This window comes from Lepidochelys kempii, chromosome 8 (genome assembly GCF_965140265.1).
Source record: "Lepidochelys kempii isolate rLepKem1 chromosome 8, rLepKem1.hap2, whole genome shotgun sequence".
Lineage (NCBI taxonomy): Eukaryota > Metazoa > Chordata > Testudines > Cheloniidae > Lepidochelys > Lepidochelys kempii.
This window is the reverse complement of record NC_133263.1, coordinates 6,013,671-6,035,989: the sequence shown is the minus strand read 5'-3', so window position 1 is coordinate 6,035,989 and position 22,319 is coordinate 6,013,671. Positions and strand designations below refer to the sequence as shown.

The window sequence follows — 22,319 nt, the reverse complement described above, 5'->3', positions numbered from 1 at the left end:
TGCCCAGAGTGTGCTCAGCCTTGTGGAAAATGAACCAAACCCCACAACAAGGGCTTGTGTTACTCAGAGTTCATGCTACCGGGCTAAATTCATAGCTGCAGCTCCAAAAGTCGCCAGGAAGAAAGGAAACGGAACCAAGAATGGCTTCAGACTAACTGTCCAACGGATGCTACAGGGTGGGAGGAGGCTGGATTGAAGGATCTGCTATTCCCCAGATGACTGGTGAGGTGGTTTTATAGGCAAACTTGACCATGAGCCAAATGAAAATGAATTTCCTTTTATGGAACATAGTCTGGATATGACAGGACTTGGCAGTGTGATGGAGAAGCCTCACCAGAGAACAAAAAATTCCATGATGCCCTAGTTCTATTCTATATAGGTTCTTATTCCACACTCGTCACTGTCCTCCTTGTAGTGCATTAAGTGACATGACTGACATCTGTTTCCCATCACTTCTCTCTGGGTGCACCCATCCAGGAAAGACTCAGACCATTTCAGCTCCTTGCTGTGGGTCCAGGCCACCTCTCTCATATGAGAATCTCAGCAGTGCTGAATCCTGCAGAGAGGTCCAGGAGGATGAGAATGGATGTCTGCCCCTCTATCTATTGACAGCAGGAGATCATCTATCAGTGCCACTAAAGCTGTTGCCTTCCCATGTCCTGGCCTGAATCCAGATTATATTGAGTCAAGGTACTGGTTTAAATTAGATAAACTTTTAGTGGGTCTTTGGCTAGCTTTTCTCTGAGCTTGCTCAGGAATGGGAGGCTTGACACTGGCTGGAACTGACATATCTAGGGTGGGAAATAACCAACAGCAACCAGTTAGCTTCCTGCAAGGGAGTTGGCTAAAGCTTCCAAGCAATGACTATGTGTCTGCAGCTTCAAATAGCCTTATTTAAACATGACAGTCCGGATTCTGCCCTCAATTAAACCTGTGCAGTGACTGGCTCTACTGGCTTTTCTGGGTCCCTGCTGGTGTTTTGGTTCCGTGACTGAGGATGAGGCCCAACTGGGGCTCATTAAACTGATTAGCCCTGCTGACAGGTATCAGTGGAGGGAGAGGAAAGGAGTGGCCAGCATGGAAGAAGGCTGGACTCAACTCAGGGAGACGTGTTGCTGTCCTGCTTGGACTGGAATGGGCTCCTGGCACCACTAGGCAGGGGTTACAGCACTCCCCAAAGGCAGTGCATTACCCACTTCTCTCTTACTAGGTAGTGCGCCTGAGGAGGGTTTCTTTTAATGCTGCACATTCATTATAGGTGGCAAAATTCAGTCCAAGGAAGTCATGAAGGCCAGTGGCAAAGGAATGCTCAATGAGGCTTATAAAATTATGGATACTAGAAAGGAATAGAAACCAGATAAAGTTGCCAAGTTCAGGCTACACCTGGATATTTGGGCATGTTTAAGCCAAAATATTAGACACCAGCTTGTAAAGTTAATGATCTTTGCACAAGAGTGCACCTGGTTATAGTGTCTCACACCCACCTCCTTACTGCTAAATGGAAGGACACTTTTCCAGAGCTTAGAGTATAAGCCTGGGAGTTCAGGACTTTCTATCCCAAGACTGAACGAGAGAGAGACAGAGCCACATCTCAGAATAGTCAATAGCCCAGGGGTTTGGGCCTTCACCTGTAATGTAGGTGACCTAGGTTCAGATTCCTGCTCTGCAAGGTGAGTGCCCTAAGCAGCAGTCTGTAAAGTCACACTCTCTCTGGCCCAGTGGATATTTATACATAGTGGAACAGCTCCTACAGGGGAGGGAGGGAGAGCGTGTGCGCGTATGTGACTGGCTTTATTGCCCAGTTGTGAGCACGCTCACCAAGGATTCCGAGGTTCAAGTCCCAGCTCTGAATCTGGCACAGCTAAGTCTCCTACATCCCAGGTGAGCACTCTATTGTGTCTCTAACTCAAGAAAGCTTTTAGATGAAAATTTCATATGGAAGCTGGTCCATCGCCAGCCACAAACCACTTTGGTTTTGACGAAACAGCATTTTTCAGTGAAAACATTTTGTTGATTTTTTTTTTTTTCACCAGCTCTACTCTCTAGCCAGATCTGCCACTAGTTTGCTGCGTGAGTGTGGACAAATCTCTATTTGTACTTCCCCAACAGTAACATGGCTAAAAGTACCTTCCTCCCAGGGCTAATCTGAGATTTAATATTTGCAAAGAGCGTGGGGATCTTCAGGTGAATGACCCCATCTGCTATATGCACAATCAGCTGGATGCATCACTCCAATGTGTATGTAACACAGTAACGGTATACCTTTGGTCTCTTTCTTGAAATATCTGTGCTGTGTCAATATTATTTACTGCCACTCGTTACATCAAATAGAATCATAGAAGTGTAGGATTGGAAGGGTCCTCAATAGGTTATCCAAGACTAAATAATAACTCGACTATTTCCAACATGGGGTTTGTCTAACCTGTTCTTTAAAACCTCCAATGATGGAGATTCCCCAGGGAGCAACAGCAGTTCATGCCGCGTGATACAATAAAATACTGTAGCCCCGGGCACCCCCAAAAGGTGTCAAGACCAGTGAGACTCCTGCACGGCATCAAGCATTTCCTGCAGAAGCGGAAGAAAAAATAAAAAGCCAGGCTGGCTTGTATTATTTGGATTTTATAAAAGAGAGTCCCGCGGTGACACATCTATCTGACTTCAAGTGCAATGGGACCGATTAGAGTGAAGTCATCTAAAGAAACCCACAAATCTGCTTCACTCTACGAGACCAAGCTGCCTATACTTGGAATACAGTGTTGTTATAGCTTTGTCGGTCCCAACATATTAGAGAGACAGGCTTTTGGGCTTACATGGTGCTCCTCCCACACCTGAAGCAGAGCTCTGTGTAAGCTCGAAAGCTTGTCTCTCTCACCAACAGAAGTTGGTCCAGTAAAAGATATCACCTCCCCCACCTTGTCTCTCTATAATTGGAATGGCATTTTCCACTGAAGCAGCTCAGGACTTTCATTATAATTTGGCCACGAAGAAAGTGTTACTGTATCTAAATTCACCAGGTTCTAGACCATTGACCCTGGATCCCTTTCCTGTGAATTTCAAAAAATGTGATCCCCAATTAAAACTATTCCCCATTCCCACCATTGCGACATTGCTCTCCATCAACCACCCCAGCACCCCTACTGTAAGCTCTTGTGGTTTCATCTATGGCTGTAAAATAATGCAGTGCTTTCTTTTTCAATATATGTAAGAGAAGGGCAGCCTGACATGGCCTAACGGGCACCCGATCCCTATGTCCTGTGGGCATGGCCAAATCTGTGGCTGCAGTGGAACAGGTAGGAGAGAAAAAAGGATGGAGAGGAGGCGAAGAATGTCTGGAGTACACAAAAGGCATGTTACAAAGTGTAGCTCTGAACAGTCTCATTCTGTGGCAATGTGGGGTTGGGGGGGGGAAGTGGTGGAGCTTGTGGATTCAGAACTAGGTAGACCCACAGACTATTCCCAAAGCAAAGTGGATGTGGGGGAGCCCCAGGAGTGGCCCTGCAAAGATTCCTCCCTGGTTACTCAGGCTGTGAGCTAGGGGCAGGATGTATACCTTATGTGTCTCACTCAAAAGAGGCTCTTCCTAACCTTGGCTTTTACATTAGTAAATATCTTTTTTCTAGTAAAATTGGAGGTGCAAATCAGTATATTGTGTAGAGAGTTGTCACTTTGGATGGGCTATCACCAGCAGGAGAGTGAATTTGTGTGTGGGGGGGTGGAGGGTGAGAAAACCTGGATTTGTGCTGGAAATGGCCCAACTTGATGATCACTTTAGATAAGCTATTACCAGCAGGACAGTGGGGTGGGAGGAGGTATTGTCTCATATTCTCTGTGTGTATATAAAGTCTGCTGCAGTTTCCACGGTATGCATCCGATGAAGTGAGCTGTAGCTCACGAAAGCTCATGCTCAAATAAATTGGTTAGTCTCTAAGGTGCCACAAGTCCTCCTTTTCTTTTTGCGAATACAGACTAACACGGCTGTTACTCTGAAACAAATCAGTATGGTATCTTGTTGTAAAGAAACTGTAAATACAGAGCTGAAGAGATATTACTGATATGAAAAAATAACCTAAACTCCTGGTGTAAAATGCAGAGGCGTATTTGAAAGATTTCACTGCACCCTGGTAATTCACTGAGCTAGTAACTCCAAAAGATTACATTCACTGTGCAAAATATTCACAGCAAAACTGGGGAGCCCTCCGCATTGGTGGTTTTTGCATTTGTTTGTGATTTTCATACAAATAAAATGATTGACTGAAAAAAAAAAAACCTTTTGAGAGTTCACCATTCCTGGTTAGTGAGAAATGATCCTATTTTCAAATGAACCCCTCAGCATTTTTGACATTTTGAATTTCAAAATTAGAAATCTTGGTTTGGGAAGGACTAATATTTTGTGATTTTTGAATGTCCACACGTTTTGAGTAAAAAGTTCCAGTTCTGGACATATTTTGAAAAATAAAAATGTTGCATGGACGAAGTTGAAATTGGGGAAAAAAAAAAAGAGAGAGAGAGAAATGTCACAAAATGCTCTTCACTGGTTTTTCACTGCCCTGCTTGTTCCATGTGCAACTGAGCCTCGTTCTGTCTGCAGATACTCATAACTCCTGTTGACAGGAGGCTGTGGATCTGACCTCAGATCACAGGCTGTGGATCTGAGGTCAAAACACGGCCCCTGGGTCAGTAATTTCTCCTGCTGTTTCATCAACAGGGTATGCTGGATTGAGGCTGGTGAAGTTGTAGTGGCTTGTTTAAACCCATTTACAGAAATGATTCATTATCTGATTGGATAGTTCTTGTACAGATGACTCCAAACAACTATATTACAGTTGGATGGTTGCAGCCTCCAGGTTCCTGTGCCCTTATTAGATACTTGCTTAGTGGATATCGCAGTTGGCTATAAGGTTATGGTTAGTTTGCCCTTTTCAAATGGGATGAATACGGTGTGCAATTCCTTTAAACAGTTGAAAAATATATATATGGAAAGGGCGCTGCGGAGAATCAGAATCCCAAATGTCAGAGCATGCTCTTTCCCTTTAAACTCTCATTTCTAACTCATTACGAAACTCGGCCCACTCAGCTGGGAGACTCAGTTCATGAGGAGTTTGGTTTCTATTTCCGTTTTGAATGAGATATTTGCTGTTGTGTTTAGATTCCTCAGTCCGCAAATGCTGCAACATTCAGTAATAAAAATGAGCTGGAGGAAAGGCGCATCTCCTCGCTTGTTAACTGGAATTCTGTTGCAGTGTTTCCGGACAGAAGGGGGCCATCTAGACCCATCCGCCCTTCTGTCTGCCTCTTGTACCCTCTAATGTTTTTCTGCTCGAAGTGCTTGTTTTATTCTCTGTTGAATATGTTCCCAATTGCTGCTTCTCTTATCCTGGGGCTGGATTAAGAGCAGGGTTGACGGAGCTGTGATACAAACATCAAGCTGTAAGAGGACCCAACCTCTCACACGATAAGTGTCCCATCAATCACAGGGCATTGTGTATGGATACTTTTCATGGGGTTCCGGTTCTGCAAGGTGCTGAGAGCCCTAATCTACGACTGACTCTGAAGGATCATGCCCTTAATCTGGCTCTGCCTCTGGGAGCCATTCTACACATTAATTTCCCTCTACGCTTTTTCCTAACCTCCTTGAACATTTCAACCCTGCACTTTTGCTTTTCTTGTTCTTTGAGCCCCCATTAGAGAGTTCACAGAAGGTTGATTGCTGTTCAAATGGTCTGCACCTTTATTACCTTCCTTCTTGCCACTCACTTTTCTAATCAATGGAAAGCTGAGTTTCACAACTTCTTCATGTAGCCAAACCCTGCCCCTATATCTTCTTTTCCTTGTTGCCCTTTTCCATACTTCTTTGATTCTTCTCCTCTGCTATGGTGCCCTCAGCCCCTGAACTGGTGATCTCATTAGCGGTATGCATGTTGACAATAATGATCCCCACTGATTTGTGCACTATGGAGCTTGTTGCTAGAGTCTTTAAATGCCAACAGTAATGGCTTATGCGTGAACGAAAAGTCCCAAAACATATTTTAAAGATCTCTCTAATTAAATGAATTGATAGATCTCTGTGATTATGCTCCCCTGGGTACCAGTGATGTGGTTACTTCTTACAGCATGCTAGAGTGATCCAGCCATCCAGGAGACTTTAGCTGTAGCGTCTCTTGAACATTGAGGTCTCTTGTTTTGTTTGGCCAGTGATTCTGCAATGTTACTATAACCAGTCCTGTTTGGGTCAGCAGTGGGATTTGAACCTCTGACCTTCAGGGCTAAAAGCTCTAGCCTCCACTGCTCCAGCAAAAGAATCAAGTCCCGGAGCTGGAGTCAGGGCTGGTCAACTCATTTACTTTGAAAAATGGGGTTGAGTCAAAAATTGAATTTTTTTTTTCATGAAAAAAGTTTACTGATATTTTTGGTTTTTGAAAAAAATTTAAAAATGAAAAATGTTGAATTTTTTTAAAAAATATTTTGTTTCAACACAGTGGAGGGAATTCTTTTCTCGTTTATTTAATTTTTCCCATTGGAAAAGTGGTGGTTTTTTTAAAGCTAATAATTGATACTTTCTCTCAATTTTGAAACCCCCCCCCCCCGACACCTTTGCCCAACTCCACACTTTTCTAGTGTGAAAAAAAGGGAGTAAAAAGAAATGAGAAAAAAGGGGGGGAACAATTTTTGTTTTCTTTCCAAAATGTTTGTTTTTAATTCTCTGTTTCTGCTGGGGGGAAAAAGTGAAAAACTTTGAATGAAATTAAAGTGATTTTCTTTTGCAATTTTTCAGGGAATTTCCCCCCCTGCCCCCACCAGCTCTAGCGGTAGCGGACTCCAGCCTCCATGTGGACCAGCCTCTGGATTGGTGACAAAGAGCCACCCTTTCCTCATGTCACTTACACTGTCACCATAGAAGGGTGCTGGGATTTGAGCTGCAGGTCTGGCAAAACCCGTCCCTCGTTCATGTGGCAGCTACCTTAGACTCACCCAGTCACAAGCAGGTCTCTATAGTTGTTTTGAGTAGAGCTGCTTGGAGAAATTTTGGCGGAACCATACTCTGTTGGAATACACAGTTCTGTCAAAACTGAAATGCTTCACGTAATTGGGTCGATTTTGCCTGAATTTAGTTTCAGAAGAAAATTAGTCGAGGGGGAGGAATGTTCAGATCGCATCAAAATGTCTCGTTTCAACATTTTCAAAACAAAACATTCTGATTTTGCGTCTGGAAGCTACTTTCCATTTCAAAGGGTTTTTTGTTGTTGTTGTGATGAATTATATTGCACAAAGTACAAAAGCTGAAATCAAAACATTTTGGTCGGTTTGAAATGAAACACTTTAGCTGACCACAAGTAAGTTTTTGACTGGCATTTTCCCGTGCGGAGAACTGTGAAATTGTCTGGCTTTGTACTGATTCAGAATAAGCCGCATTTTGAAATCTCAGAATCCTCTGTGAAATGGAACGTCTGTCCGCACAGCTCGAGTTCGGAGACAATGCCGTTCATGCAATCCAGCTAATCGGCTACATTTAAAAAAACAGCTGTAGGGGTGGGGGCCAGCTTATTAGCAGGGCGATGGGGAGTTCTAACAGCTGCTCTCCGGTGCTACACTTCTGTTTTTTGATGCCTGAATGGGAAGAATCAGCATCTGTTGCCTTGAGTTCTCAGAGGCACTCAGACCTACGCTTTCCAAGTGGTAGTGGAGATTTTTTCTTCAGAGGAATGGGTTCCAAAATGGTGGATCCTGCAGAACAGAGCAGATCCCCACAGTGTGTTCATGAGCTCTGCATTGTATTTCTCTTTGTCGGGCTAGGCTTAAGACGCACTTGTTTTATTGCATATCCAGTTCACCAGGATGCCTCGGGATTGTTTCAATGGATCGTGAAATGCCTTGGGGAGCAATATATAACAGGTACGGTTTGGGAGCAGGCTGTACTGCATGATATCTTTCTGTATATTGCACAGGGAGGTCTACTGGGGGCTTGCCCCATCGCCCCTGCCATTCACTGGGATGGCTCCACTGAATTTTATGGAGACAGGGTCCACATCATGATTTGCTTATTGCACATCACTCCCAATGAAGTTATCCAATAAAATAACACATTAGTAATAGTTCTGTTCTCCAACTGATGAACAAATAGAAATTTCTAGGTATTTGTAATTTATTCTACAATTGAATCTGCAAACAAATGTGGTGAGTTTAGGCACACAACAATATAATGTGTGCTTTTAGGATTTCAGATGTTATTGACAAGTGCTGCCCTCCAGCTAAGGATTTTATTTCCTTAAGAATTTAGACCAAATATAATCAATACCAACTTGTGCCTATTAATAGGACTAAATGTACATTGCATTAGAAAGAATAGTAGGCTACAAATTCTGCTGTACTGTAACTAAGCATAGATAGCGTCTGATTCTCCTCTAATTTCTGGTGTAAACCTAGAGTAACTCCACTGAAGTCAATTAAAGTTTCACCAATGTAAAATGCTGTCTGTAAGACCGATAAAATCCTGTTCTAAATGCACAGGACAATTGGAGTTGGGGAGTTTTACATACTTCAATCAACATCCTTCTTTAGAGAGAGACTTACAAAAAGAGTAATTGAACATCATATTTCTGAATTATCTTTAATTAATACAGAGGGATGGCATTGTACCTCCAGAGCTTTGTTTTGCTGTTCACTGATTATGTCACAACTGATCTTTAATTGCTCCATCTGAAGACTATTATCTCTTTTCCTCATGATTGTCTCCTTCTAGCTTCTTACAAATTGGATCCAGCTTTTAGCAATGTTCATTAATTTCCCCTGAAGATGGTCTGAGCTTGCAAAACCTTGCAAATGTTGATTCTGATTAAATGCATTTTAAGCTTTTTGTGCGGACACTTGCTCCAAAGAAAATCCAGATGTGAAAACCCTCTCCCATTCTGGGGAATTTGAAGTTTGGTTCAGATTGGATCTGGATTGAGCTGCTGCCCCATAACTCTACAATGGGCTAATTCAAAATCCCGGATCTAAATGCTCTTGAATTTTTGGAAATCTTGGGTGCATCTCTGAACTATGTGGCTTGGTCAAGCCTTTTGCAGGGGGTACTAGAAACAATTTTTTCTTGTTTCCTTACTTCTATGTACCCTTCTGAGAACTTCAGCCTTTTATTGTTGTCTATTCAAATGCCTGTATTTATGTGCAGATGCATACAGATAGTACAAGATCTTCGTCTTTGAACAAGAAAGTCTTGTACGCTACAGCCTTTAATTTAATCGCCCTTCAAATGCAATCCAGGAACAGAGGCGCAATCATCTCCTTTAGCAGAATAAGAGCCGTGAACACCCCATGCACTGGAAGTAGAACGTGGCCAACAAGTTGAACAGCCATATTTAATTTTACTTACCATAGTCGTTTCTGCAATAGAACCAAAGCTGTTGATGAAAATGTTGCAGCTGACGTTTACTGGAGGGCCTGCACAACAAATTAAGAGCTGATCAGTAATCCACCATATGATCACTGGCAAGCATACTTCCACACCTCAGTGCTAAATCCTATTGGCGTGGAAGTTTAGCTTTCTATATGGCACTATAACCTCTACACTGCCCTGCGGCTGTCTGAAAATCTACGTGGGTCATACGTATATCCCCTGGGTCATATTCCACACTTTTCCGTGTTCTGTAGGGCCAAATCCTGGGGTCCTTCTTTGTATTTTATTCAGTCAATACTTGGGAAAACGTAGCTTGATGCTGGCTGGAATTTGCCTGAGTAAAGATCTAGTATGCTGGTTTTAAACAATAAAGCTCTAAATGGATGAGACTGTGAGGGACAGTCTTATGGAACTCTGGGGGGGAGGGGGCAGGGGGTCGCCGCAAGCTGCCCCCGCCTGCAAGCACCACCCCCGCAGTTCCCATTGGCTGGGAACTGTGGCCAGTGGGAACTGCGGGGGCGGTGCTTGCAGCCTGCAGAGCCCCCTGTGTCCCCCTGTGCTGCTGACTGGGAGATGCTCGAGGTAAGAACTGCCCAAGGGAGCCCGCACCCTTCACCCCCCTCAAGCACCGCAACCCCAGCCTGGAGCCCCCTCCTGAACCCAAACGCCCTCCCAGAACCCGCAACTCCTGTCCCAGCCCTGAGCCCACTCCTGAAGCCAGCACTCCAAACCCCTTCCCACACCCCAACCTCCTGCCCCAGCCCTGAGCCTCCTCCCAAACCCAAACTGCCTTCCAGAGCCTGCACCCCTCAGCTCCCCTGTACCCCAACCGCCTGCCCCAGGCTCAGCCTGGAGCCCCCTTTCGCACTCCAAACCCCTTGGCCCCATCCCAGAGCCCTCACCCCCTGCCGCAACACAACCCCCTGCCCCAGCCTGGTGAAAGTGAGTGAAGGTGGGGGAGAGTGAGTGACCAAGGGAGGGGGGATGGAGTGAGCAGGGCGGGGCCTCAGATAAGGGGCAGGGCCTCGGAAGGGGTGGGGCAGGGGCGGGGCAAGGGTGTTTGGGTTTGTGTGATTAGACAGCTGGCAACCCTAAGTTGCGGGCATGTCCACGTCTTGTTGGCATGCATCATCCAGTTCTGTACCCCCTCCCATAATACACTGAGGTGGGGGGGAAATCCCTTCCTGACCCTCCTGCTGGTTGGCCCGAGGCAACTCTGAAGCATGAACTTTTAGAAACATAAGACAAACTGGAAGTGAGCCCAGGGCTGTTGAGCCCTGCCCCCCACCATCGCAAACAACCCTATCATTGGAGCAGGAGTTGCAGGTACTTTTCTGTGCCCTGACAGCACTCCCTGCGTAAGTCATTCACAGACATCTAACGTGTGCTTTTCTGGTTTCTTTAAACCGGGCTTATTTTCAGTCTCCACTGTAACTGCTTCATGTGGGGCAGTCTTTGGGGGGCGGGGGGGGGGGGGAAATGGCATATGGTGGTTGTGGGTTTTTTTTTAAAATCCCGATTGGCTACCAGGATGATGCATCAGCATTGCAGATGTTGTCCAATGGCTTATACTTGATGATAAGGAGGGGAGACGTGAAGCATCAGAGGTCACAGCTGCGATCTAACGGCCACTAAAAGATGAAATGCTCCTTTTTGGCCCAATGATTTTAACAAGAGGCTTGTGGTCTGTAATCAATGTAAACTCCCTGCTGTGTAGAAATTAATGGACTTTCCTGATTGCAGAGCCTGTTGTTTTCTGTCCTGTCCCCTTTTAAAGCTTTGTACCTGTTACTGAGCAAGGCCACTTTGCAGAGACACCTCCACCTCGCTTTGCATAGGTACTGTGCAGCATCATTAGGAGTTTCTTTGTAACAATTCCCAGAAATCCAAATGGTTGTCTTCTTGGCAGCTTCTGGACAGCTCTCTGCCAACTCAGCAGCAGCTCTCAATCTGCACAGTTCCCTCTCCAGACTAGTTAATGCAGGTACAGGCTCGAACATCACATGCAAACAAGTATCCTTTCCCTGTTACCAGCCCCTCTTAACCAGTTGAAACAGCTGGCATCCCAGTGTTTGAAGGAGCCCATGTGAAATGGCCCTGGAGATAATCGACCCTTTAGTGGTTGGGTGAACTCACTATGCAAAGCACATGTCTAGTATATTCCCCTTGCCATTTGTTGGCACTCACTTTACTTCTTCTGTAATGCTCTGATTGGGTTGGGAAGTGAGTGACTGGTTTCCCAGAATCAACCTCAAGGGCATCTGTAAAAGAACAAAGTGTGTGTGTGTGTGTGTGTGTGTAACTGCTGTTAAAACACCAGGCTCAAAAGTGTAGGTGATGACATTAGCAAATAATCCATAATATCTTGTGTGTGCATGGAGCGTTTCATCCCAAAGGGGGCTGCACGTGAAATGCTAAACTGACATGATAAACGACTGTATGGGCAACATTCTCCTCTGATGTACATGAAGGGTTTCTGCTCTGCTCTTCGACTCTCGCCAGTCCACGTGGAGCTCCTCACCGACACGTATGTGCGGCCGAATGTAAAGCAACATCTACCCTCCGGATCTGAGAGAAAATTTTTGCTTTCGATGGGTTTGATTTTCAGAGGTGCTCAGCACCTGCAGCTCCAATTGAAGCGAATGAGAACTATGAGTACTCAGCACCTCTGACAACCAAGCCCTATATGGATCTCTTCACTCAGCACTAAAATGCAGCCACCTCTGGGGTGGAATACAGCTGTATAGGAGTGCAGGCCTGGAACAGCAGGGAAAGGTACTGCAGTTCATGACCGAGGTAAGGCTGTGCGGGAAAGGAGGCGACAGATGGATGGAAAGGGGGCGATGTGGGGAAAAGGGTGCAATGGATCTAACTAGCACTGTCAGACTCTAACCTTCCAGGGCTGGAGCACCCATGGAGAAAATTAGTGGGTGCTCTGCACTCACTGGCATCCAAGCTCTCCCTGCCCCACCTCCTCCTCCCCCACCCAAGTGCGTCGTGTCCCCACTCCTCCACCTACCTCCCAGTGCTTCCTGCCCAGCCACTGCCAAACAGCTGTTTGGCGACGTGCTGGGAGGGAGAGGGAGGAGCGGGAACTTGGCGTACTCAGGGGAGGAGGCAGGGAAGAGGTGAGGCTGGGGCAGGGATTTGGGGAAGGAGTTGGAATAGGGGCAGGGAGGGGGCAGAGTTGGGGTTTGGACTGTGTTCCTGTTGTCCAATAAACCTTCTGTTTTAGTGGCTGGCTGAGAGTCTCAGTGAATCCCAGGAAGAGGGGTGCAGGGGGTGAGGCCTAGTGGAAGGAGTGGAGTGTGGGCAGGGCCAGGGGCAGAGGGGGGTTGAGCATCCCCCAGCAGGAGCAGAAGTCGGTGCCTATGTTCCCGGGTACTAACTTTCTTCCCCCAAATTCAAACAAAACTCAGATGCTACTTCCTATTCTCAAGATGGAAGTGTGACTTCAAGGAGATGTCCAAACTTTATGTGGCTCTTCCATAATCTTCCCCCTTTTTAAATCTTAACCTCCCCAACAATCGATCCGGCTAAGTCTTGGTATTATTTTCCATCGAAACCATTAAAATGCCTTCATGAGTTACTGCCAGTTAATTTAAATGACGTGCTCAGAGAGCTACAACCCAAAGCTCTGCGGCTGTGACTTCCATATGAATTGGATACTGATTTATGTGAGGGAGACTAAGCTAGTAAACTGCCCCCATGGGGAAGGTGTAGTTCATTGAAATAAATCTGAAATTAAATTATCCTGAATAAAATTACAATACAGCAGCCTTCAGCAGAAGGATAATGTATATATTGCATTAAATATTAAAGTTTAATTTCTTTTGTGTGTGCACCATGGTGGTAAGATGTTCCAGTGATGCATTTTTTAACCCTCTGTTGCTTCACTGGAAGATGTTGCATTTCGCTGGTCACCCCAGCGATGTTCTTAATGTGAGCATCTGAATGTGAAAACCTGGGACAGAACCTAGTGCTTGCAACTGGACTGCAGGAATTGTTGCAATGACTAATTGCTTGTAGGAGTTTTGCATTATCATAGACCAGTTATTCCTGGAGAGAAGAAAAGACCTGATGGTAAGGGACAAAAATAAGCAACAGAAATTAGAATCTAACCACAGACAGTGGCTTTGCAATTGCGGGTCCTCGTTTGTCTCGGGGAACAGTCAAGGAGAAAGCACCTGGAAAGGAGAGTTTAGAAATGAACAATAGCCACTGTAAGAGCTGCATGGGGAGCTATTCAGGAATATTTATTGGGATGAGCGAATAACGGATTTTTTTGGTTTGGGGGCCAAACTGAAAAACCTTTGGCTCCATGGAAACAGAAAATGAATTTTGAAAATTTTTTCAAATTTTTTATTTTGAGTCAAAGGAAATATTTTGGTCAGCCCAAAACAAAGGGTTTTGTGTATTTTTTTTTACGTGAAATGACTTTTTTTAAATTACATTTTGTGGCTTTCTTTTTCCCCTTTTTATGTCCATTTTTCTGGTGATTTAACCCCCCCCTTTTTAAAAAATAATGCCTTTTAAAATGAAAAGCTAACTATCTGCTGAGATGTTTCCCCATCTCTAAGAATGCCTTACTCTGACTTAGTTTACAAATGGACTAAGCTATTTCACAAGTAACTCTTATTTCTGAATGAGAGCATCCACGCAGAGAGTTAAGTAGGAATAACTATTCTGCTTTAAATTCAAACACCCTATCTTAATCTGAATGAACTTTCATGTGTAGATAAGCCCTTAGAAGAGATGTTTAGAAAAAAAATCTAACAAATCCCATAATTTATGGACCAATTCACCATTTCCCAGAACCTTGGGGAGTACTTGCACGGGTGCAAAGTCGGTGTAAAATGCTACAATTTGGAATCGGTGGCATTTTGCTCTGGTATAAATGACTACACAATGCCCAGGGCAGTGGTGAAGTGGGCCCTTAGTATCTAACACTGTTTCTCTTTAAGTCTATGAGCAAAGCTCCCATTGGCTTCAATGAGGGCAGGAAAGTGACCCTTCCTGAGCTTATGAAAATGTAGCCAGTAGATTGGAACCAGAGAGTCAGCTGAGTGGCTTTGTTTTTATCATACAGGAGGCTCGGGTCCCAGGCTGTCATCCACTGGGCTGGTGGCATCCATCTGTCTAGCCATTTATCCCACGTTCCCTACCTTTGTATCTGAGCACCTGACTTGAGAGGCAGCTCAGCTGAATTATTCTTGGCCCCTTGTAATGAAGATTTGCGGAACCTGCTGCTGGGAGACCGTTCTGATCCTCAATCCTATTCTTTACTTTATTACCTGGGTGTCGTTCTTACAAGGCTCATTCCGGGGAAGAGAGGGATTATTTCTTGTCTGCTGAGCATCAGTAGTGTGCATGGTGCTGCATGCAACGAAGAGGAGACAAAATCCTACTATCAAGGAACATAACTGAATAGCAATGGCAGTGCCCATTTCCTGAACCTCTCAGACTGAGGCAGGGTCCGTGGGATTCACGCCCTGCAGTCAGTGAGGGCTCCAACACAGCAGGGAGGAGAAGTTGCTACAGTACAGGGCAGTTTGCTTTTGAATAGCTACTTATGTTGCCGCAGGACGCACAGAAGATATCATTCCCCTAGGTCATGATGTCCCCTCACAACCTCTCAAGTCATGTCACAAATTGGCTTGAGGGAAGCAGCAGCTGCAAATTCATAGGGACCATTGTGATAATCTAGTCTGATCTCCTTTGTGACACCGGCTATAGACCTTTCCCAAAATAATCCCTAGAGCGGAGCATTTAGAAAAACATCCAATCTTGATTTAAAAATTGTCAGTGGTGGAGAATCCACCAGGACCCTTGGTAAATTGTTTCAATGGTTAATTACTCTCATTGTTAAAACTTTACATCTTATTTCCAGTCCGAATTTGTCTAGCTTCAACTTTCAGCCATTGGATCATGCCATACCTTTCTTTGCTAGATTGAAGAGCCTGTTATTACATATTTGTTCCCCATGTAGATAATTATAGATTGTAATCAAGTCACCCCTTAACCTTCTCTTTGTTAAGCTAAATTAATAGAATATCAGGGTTGGAAGGGACCTCAAGAGGTCATCTAGTCTAACCCCCTGCTCAAAGCAGGACCAATCCCCAATTTTTGCCCCACATCCCTAAATGACCCCCTCAAAGATTGAGCTCACAACCCTGGGTTTAGCAGGCCAATGCTCAAACCACTGAGCACTATCCCTCCTCTCAAGTCTATCACTATCAGACATGTTTTCTGATCTTTTAATCATTCTCGTTGCTCTTCTCTGAACCCTCTCCAATTTATCAACATCCTTCTTGAATTGTGGACACCAGAACTGGACACAGGATTCCAGCATTTGCACCAGTGCCCAATAAAGAGGTGAAATAACCTCTCTATTCCTACTTCAGATTCCCCTGTTAATGCACGCAAGGATTGCATTAACTCTTTTGGTCATCTCATCACACAGGGAGCTCATGTTCAGCTGATTATCCACCAAGACCCCAAAATGCTTTGCAGAGTCCCTACTTCCCAGGATAGAGTCCCTCACTTTGTAAGTATAGCCGACATTCTTTGTTCCTAGATGTATACATTTACATTTAGCTGTATTAAAATGCATATTGTTCTCTTGTGCCCCGTTCACCAAGCGAGACAGATCACTCTGAATCAGTGACCTTTCCTCTTCATCATTTACCACTCCCCCAATTTTTCTGCCATCTTCAGACTTCATCAGTGATGATTTTATGTTTTCTTTTGCATCATTGATAAAAATGTTAAATAGCACAGGGCCAAGAACTGATCCCTGCAGGACCCCTCTGGAAATACAACCACTCAATGATGATTCCCTGTTTACAGTTACATTTTCAGACCTGTCAGATAGCTAGTTTTTAATCCATTTAACGTGTGCCAGGTTAATTTTATGTTGTTCTAATTTTTTAATCAAAATTTCTTGTGGTACCAAATCAAATGCCTTACAGAAGTCTAAATGTATTATGTCAACACTATCACCTTTATCAACCAAACTTGTAATCTCATTAAAAAAAAAGATATCCCATTAGTTTGACAGGATCTATTTTCCATAAACCCATGCGATTTGCATTAATTGTATTACCCTTCTTTAATTCTTTATTTATTGAGTCCCATATGAGCTGCTCCATTACCTTGCCCAGAATTGACGTTAGGTTGACAGACTATAATTACCCCTGTTTACTCTTTTAAAAAATTGGCACAATATTAACTTTCTTCCAGTCTTCTGGAACTTCCCCAGTGCTCCAAGACTTGTTGAAAATCTATACTAACCGTCTAGCCTGCTCCTCAGTTAGCTTTTTTAAAAATCTTAGATGTAAGTTGTGTGGACCAGCTAATTTAAAAATATTTAATTTTAATAGCTTCTGTTTAACAACCTCCAGAGATATTAAGTGGAATGGAAAGAATGTTATCACCATGTGATAAGACTATATTATCTGTTTTTGTCCCCAAATACAGAACAGAAATACTTACCGAACGCTTCTGCCTTTTCTGCATTATTATTGGTAATTTTAACATTTCCATAGGAATGGACCAATACCATTGTTAGGATTCTTTTTGTTCCTGATACATTTAAAAAAACTCCTTATTGTCCTTAACTCTGCTGGCCATAGACTTCTCCATGTGTCCCTTGGCTTCCCCTATCAATTTTCTCCAATTCCTATTTCTGATTTATATTCATGACTATCAACTTCCCCTTTCTTCCATTTGTTATCTATTATTTTTTATAGCTGCCTTCAGTTCCCTTCTAAGCCAAGCTGTTTTTTTAATCAGTACGGCCTTCTTCCTCAATTATGGCTTTCTGGGCATCTAATAAAGTGTTCTTAAATGATTCCCAGTTATCATTCTTTTTTTTTTTCTGATTAAATTCTTCCTCCCAGCTCATTTGACTCATAATTGGCTTTGTGAAATCGGTCCTGTTAAAGTATATGTATAAGTATATAATGCATATACATTACTGGTCTGGACTTTATTCTGCTTGCACATTATAAATGTGATCAAGTCATGTTCGCTTGTGCCTAAGCTGCCATTTATTTTTAGTTCTATGATCAGTTCCTCTTTATCGGTTAGGACAAAGCCTAATGAAGTCTTCCCTTGTGTTGGCTGCAACACTTTTTGAGAGCGCAACTCAACTGGCATCTGGGGAACCAGAGTTTGCGTGGGTGGATCCTCAAAAAGGTTTGATGGGACAGGGTTCACTATAATACTGGTCCACTCTATAAGGTGAGGAAACAAGATCTTTCCTGTTTAACAGTTAGGGCCTGATTCTTATTTACATTAAGGTCTTTTTACACTCTTTGCACAGTGTACATTGCATTTACACTTACACTGCCAGTGTAAATGGGCCCTTGTCTAAGTGAGAATCAGGCCCTTAATCTACTCCTGCTGCTGCTTCTCCACTTGAAATCACACCGCTCTGCCAGTGCCGTGACGGTGCATTTCCACGGTGATAATCCTACAGCCAGAGCAGTGGGATTGCAGGTGAGGTGTCAGAGACTGGAACCAATGAAATCTTAAGCTGCAAAGAGCCTGTTTGTGTCTGAATATCCCCAATAACAAAGAAGGACGGGAATAAATGAAATAAACCAACCACACAGGGGGGATGTGATATTAAATCAAATGCAACAACACGCCTGTGTGATTACTTCTGCCTCTCAGAGGGACTCTCCTGTCCTGCATTTACCAGCTGTAAACCTCCGTGCTTATCACAAGCAGTAGGTGGCGCTCCTCCCTGTGGTTCAGTACTGGGCTAATAGCTGAGGATAGGCTGGTGGCTTATGAGGCTGGGGCGGCTACCTTGCTGGTGCCAACTTTTAGATAAACCGAGTGACCAAGGTCCTGACCCCTCTGATCCTTTGGGAAGTCCGTGACGCCGTTCACAGAAGTGTGTGTCTACTTCACAGTTCCTCTATAATACCGTGCCCCCCCCTTTCTGCCAGCCCCACACTGCACATAGGGAGCTATGGCCACCCCTGTGATAAAGAGTGGGATCCTATGATCCATCTATATTTTCCTGCAGCTCACTTCTCTGCCCACTAGCCCATCAGCCCTGGGATTTAGTCTAATTTGCCAAGCCCCTCTGCATCTGCAAATAGCTCCCTTTAAAAAATCATCCTGCCACACAAAGCTTTTCTTATTTCCCTCAATGTGGTATTACCCGTTCCTCACCATAACAATAAAAAACCTCGCACCAGGACAGGAGGGATGCAGTCTTGCATCACGGATGGCTTTTCTCTTCATAAAAACATCATGACTTTAATGGCTGCAATCTTGTATCCTACAGAGCTAGAAACAGGACTTTTATTTTGACAAAGCCCTGGCTGGGATGATTTAACTGGGAATTGGTCCTGCTTTGAGCAGGGGGTTGGACTAGATGACCTTCTGGGGTCCCTTCCAACCCTGATATTCTATGATTCTATGATCCCCTTGGAAAGGGAGATTCCCAGCTTCCCAATAGGCCCAGCTGTCACTCCTAGCCCTGGAAAACCCCACGGTCTATTGGGCTTACAAGCTGCAACACTGAAGTTGTTTTTAGAGGTATTTAAGGCTCCTCTGAGCCTTGTTCAGACAGACTGTCTGAGTATGTCTACACTGCAAAAAACACCTGTAGCAGCCTCGGTCTGGCAGACCTTGCGCTGTGGGGCTAAAACTCGTAGTGTAGACATTCTTGTTCCGGCTAGAGCCCTGGCTCTGAGACCTGCCCTCCTTGCTGGGTTTTGGCGCCTAGGTTCCATACCAAGCCTGAACATCAACACGCTATTGTTAGCTCTGTAGCGTGAGCCCCATGAGCCTGAGTCAGTCGACCCAAGCTCTGAGATTTATGGCCGTGGGGTGTTTTTGCAGCGTACTCATACCCTCTGTAACCAAGGCACCTGGCTTTCCAAGAAGTGGGATGTGAAAAATAATCCCACTGATTTTTTTTAAACTCTAAAATAATAATTCTGTAACATGGGGCAGGTATGACATATATGATGCTTGACACGCATGATGGGGAAGCGTGGGCGAAAGGCTTCTATCAGGACAACCCATGTAACTCTCTTATGGCTTCACCACTTTTGAAATAACTTAATCATTTCATACCCATTCTCCATATGTATTCCAACACCATGGTTTATAGCCCTTTCTATAAAGAGACCCTGTTTCCATTCCTGGACCCTCTGCTCCCATTTAGCTGGCATCTAGACAGGCCCCCTTTCTTGTTTAGTAATATGGGGATGGGTAGCTTGGTTATGACTCCATGATCTAGGGTAGTTATATTTTGCCCACCTAGCTCTCCTCTGTAGTTTCAATAGGGTGTAATTTTCATCTTCGTGCTCTACCTTTACCTGGTGTTCAGTGTTGCTGAGTGTACTGCTGAAAAGCCATTACATTCCACTCCAGGGGTAACAGCACATCAGCTGGAAATGAACTGATTCCTTGACATACAGTGCTATGACAAGTTAGTAAATGGCTTTTGGGGGTCCCGAAGGATGGAAGATGTACCTAGGAAGTATTTGTAGTTCATTTTCAACTAGGAAGACAGTCATGGGGTTGCATGTAAACTTTGTCCTGAAACAAACAAAATGAAATAGCTGGGTTGTGCCTACCTTTAAAATTTGGTCTGATTCTGGCATCGTATCCTGAGGTTCTGCCCATCAACTTATCCAGGAAATCCGAGGGGGACATGGGTTTGGAAGTAGACCGTGCCGCTGCTTCGGCTTCTTTGGAAGCTGCCAGGCTGAGTGATTGGAAAGAAAGGAAAGGTTTAGTTTGTAGCATTTATAGAGACTGTTTACCTTGTTGTGCGGGGCTGGGGCTCTGTAGGCAGAGCAGTCAGTGCCTCATTCCCACTGCAAGATAGGCCAGATATCTCTGTGGATTCTTAATGAGGCTGGTCTCTGCTAATTTGTTTGCCAAGCCCAAACATCTCTGAATATAAAATCCCAAGTACCGGAGAGATGACGAATGAACAAAATCCTTTTGCTAATGTAGGTACAGCCCCTTGGCATCTGACTAAATCCGTAGTGTGAACTCCAGCACCGAATCCCAGTGGGAAAACAAACTCGGAGATTAGCCTAGTTTTATTACAGGCCGCCATATTACCATGTAATTACATAGCAAATAGCACAGGAGCACGTACGGTGCTCTGACATTCTTTGGGGAGATCTGAGCTGCACGACTCTCGCTGGCTTTAATAGGTGTCACATGGCTTCATAGTTCATGAAGAACTCTGGGTTGGTAGGGGAAGGGACTGTGTTTTCTTCCACACTTTCTGGCTAAAGCAGATGAAGTTCTCTGCAATGCAGGGATCTGAGTTGGAGACAGCCCCATGGTCTTTCACTGCCAAGCTAGCAGGGGCCTGGACCATGGCAGAGTCTAACACTGGAATAATACTCCTAGCAAGAAAGGACTTTGAGGGTGAGGAAGGCAAGGACCACAGTCTTATTGGAATTTAAGAGGTGTGCAGGTCTTGAAGGCTTAAGTGGCGTTAACTGGTTCATAGGTCTTGGGTGAGGCCACTTATGGACAACTTGGTGACTTCCTAGGATGGAATAAGTGAAGTCAGCAGTTGTCCCATAAAGGGTGAAATTCAGCCCCAAGAAGAGGCCTAGCCCAAGGCATATGCACCAGTTAACTCCATTTAAACCTTCAAGAGCTGTATACCACTGAAATCCTACTGAAGTTCTCAGGATAGGGCTTAAGTGGTACCTAGCCCTTGTTGCTGCCATCCACGCAAGGATGAATTTCACCTAGAGGGAATAAACCTTAGAATCTACACTTTCAAGTTTGCAATAGGATTTAGTTTCCAAGATAGAAATGAGCTAATATTTCATCCTAGATGCTGCCGTAATGTGCCCTGTATTCCTGTGCACAGTATATCCTTGAGTTCTGTATTTTGACATTAGGGGTTGTCTGTTTTCAAGGCAGTGGGGAGGGAATGTGGCACGCCAGGCTGGTCCTGATGCGGGGAGAGCTGCATGTTCATCAGAGAATCCTGCTTTCCAAAGGAGGACACAGGTTGGGACTCTGAGAGTAATGAATGAAATTTACCCCCATAGAGAGGGCCTGTACCACACAAATGTGCCCCTTAAATGCCCTAAATAGAGCTCAATGGGTGTCTGGGTCTTGTGCCGACCCTCTGCGCAGGGCTGAATATGACCCCTCAGTAAGCTAAATGTGGCAGTAAGGCACCTCCTACTGGATTATTAGTGAAAGGGGCACGCTGATGGGAGGCAGTTGTCATTGGTCCGGTGAAGGGAAAGGACTGTGGTAGTCGTTATGTCCTGTGCAAATCTAACTGTTTTCCAGGGTCAGGATGTAGACAGGGGTTGGTAGTTACTGTTATTTTTTATTTTATGATATATTTATAGAGGGGGCATGATTTTTCTCTAAGCTCAGGGGGACTCCTCAACATTTACTCAAACTGAGTGAGGGTAATTCACCAATGGAACTATTGACCAAGGGTCATGGTGGGTTCTCCATCACAGGCAATTTTAAAATCAAGTTGGGATGTTTTTCTGAAAGGGCTGCTCTAGTTCAAACAGAATTAGTTCGGGGATGTCCTAGGGCCTGTGTCCTGCAGGAGGTCACGCTAGATGATCACAATGCTCCCTCCTGGCCCTCGACTCTATGAAGTACTAGATTGGGCTCTTAATCTGATGTTTGAACGCCCCTTGGAATGGTGCCTAGAAGTCTCTGTGAACATAAAGTCTCCCGTTTCTTTCTGCTCGGTAGCTGACATTACCAGACGCTAATATTAATGGTAAGTTGGCTGCCATCTTGGTTGATACACGGGGGATTAGACCTGGGATCTCCAGAGCTAAAAGTACGAGTATCTGCAGCCTGAGCTAATGAGCCAGTTCTGTGTCGGCGGGCTGTCACAGATGCAAATCCTTTGAGGACTGGGCATGGTGGGGCGGCACCAAGG

The 22,319-nt window shown here is 44.6% G+C and overlaps 1 protein-coding gene across 3 annotated transcripts in view; it reads right to left on the bottom strand.

Moving 5' to 3' along the window:
- The window catches only part of GLRA1 (glycine receptor alpha 1), a 64,529-nt gene that overhangs the window by 20,773 nt on the left and 21,437 nt on the right, over positions 1 to 22,319 (bottom strand). For all 3 annotated transcript variants that reach the window (XM_073358119.1, XM_073358120.1, XM_073358121.1), the window contains exons 2-3: positions 19,999 to 20,129; positions 9,368 to 9,435 (exon numbers count right to left, since the gene is read on the bottom strand). In XM_073358119.1, coding sequence (XP_073214220.1) covers positions 9,368 to 9,435; positions 19,999 to 20,129 — 199 coding nt within the window. The remainder of the gene's footprint in view (positions 1 to 9,367; positions 9,436 to 19,998; positions 20,130 to 22,319) is intronic.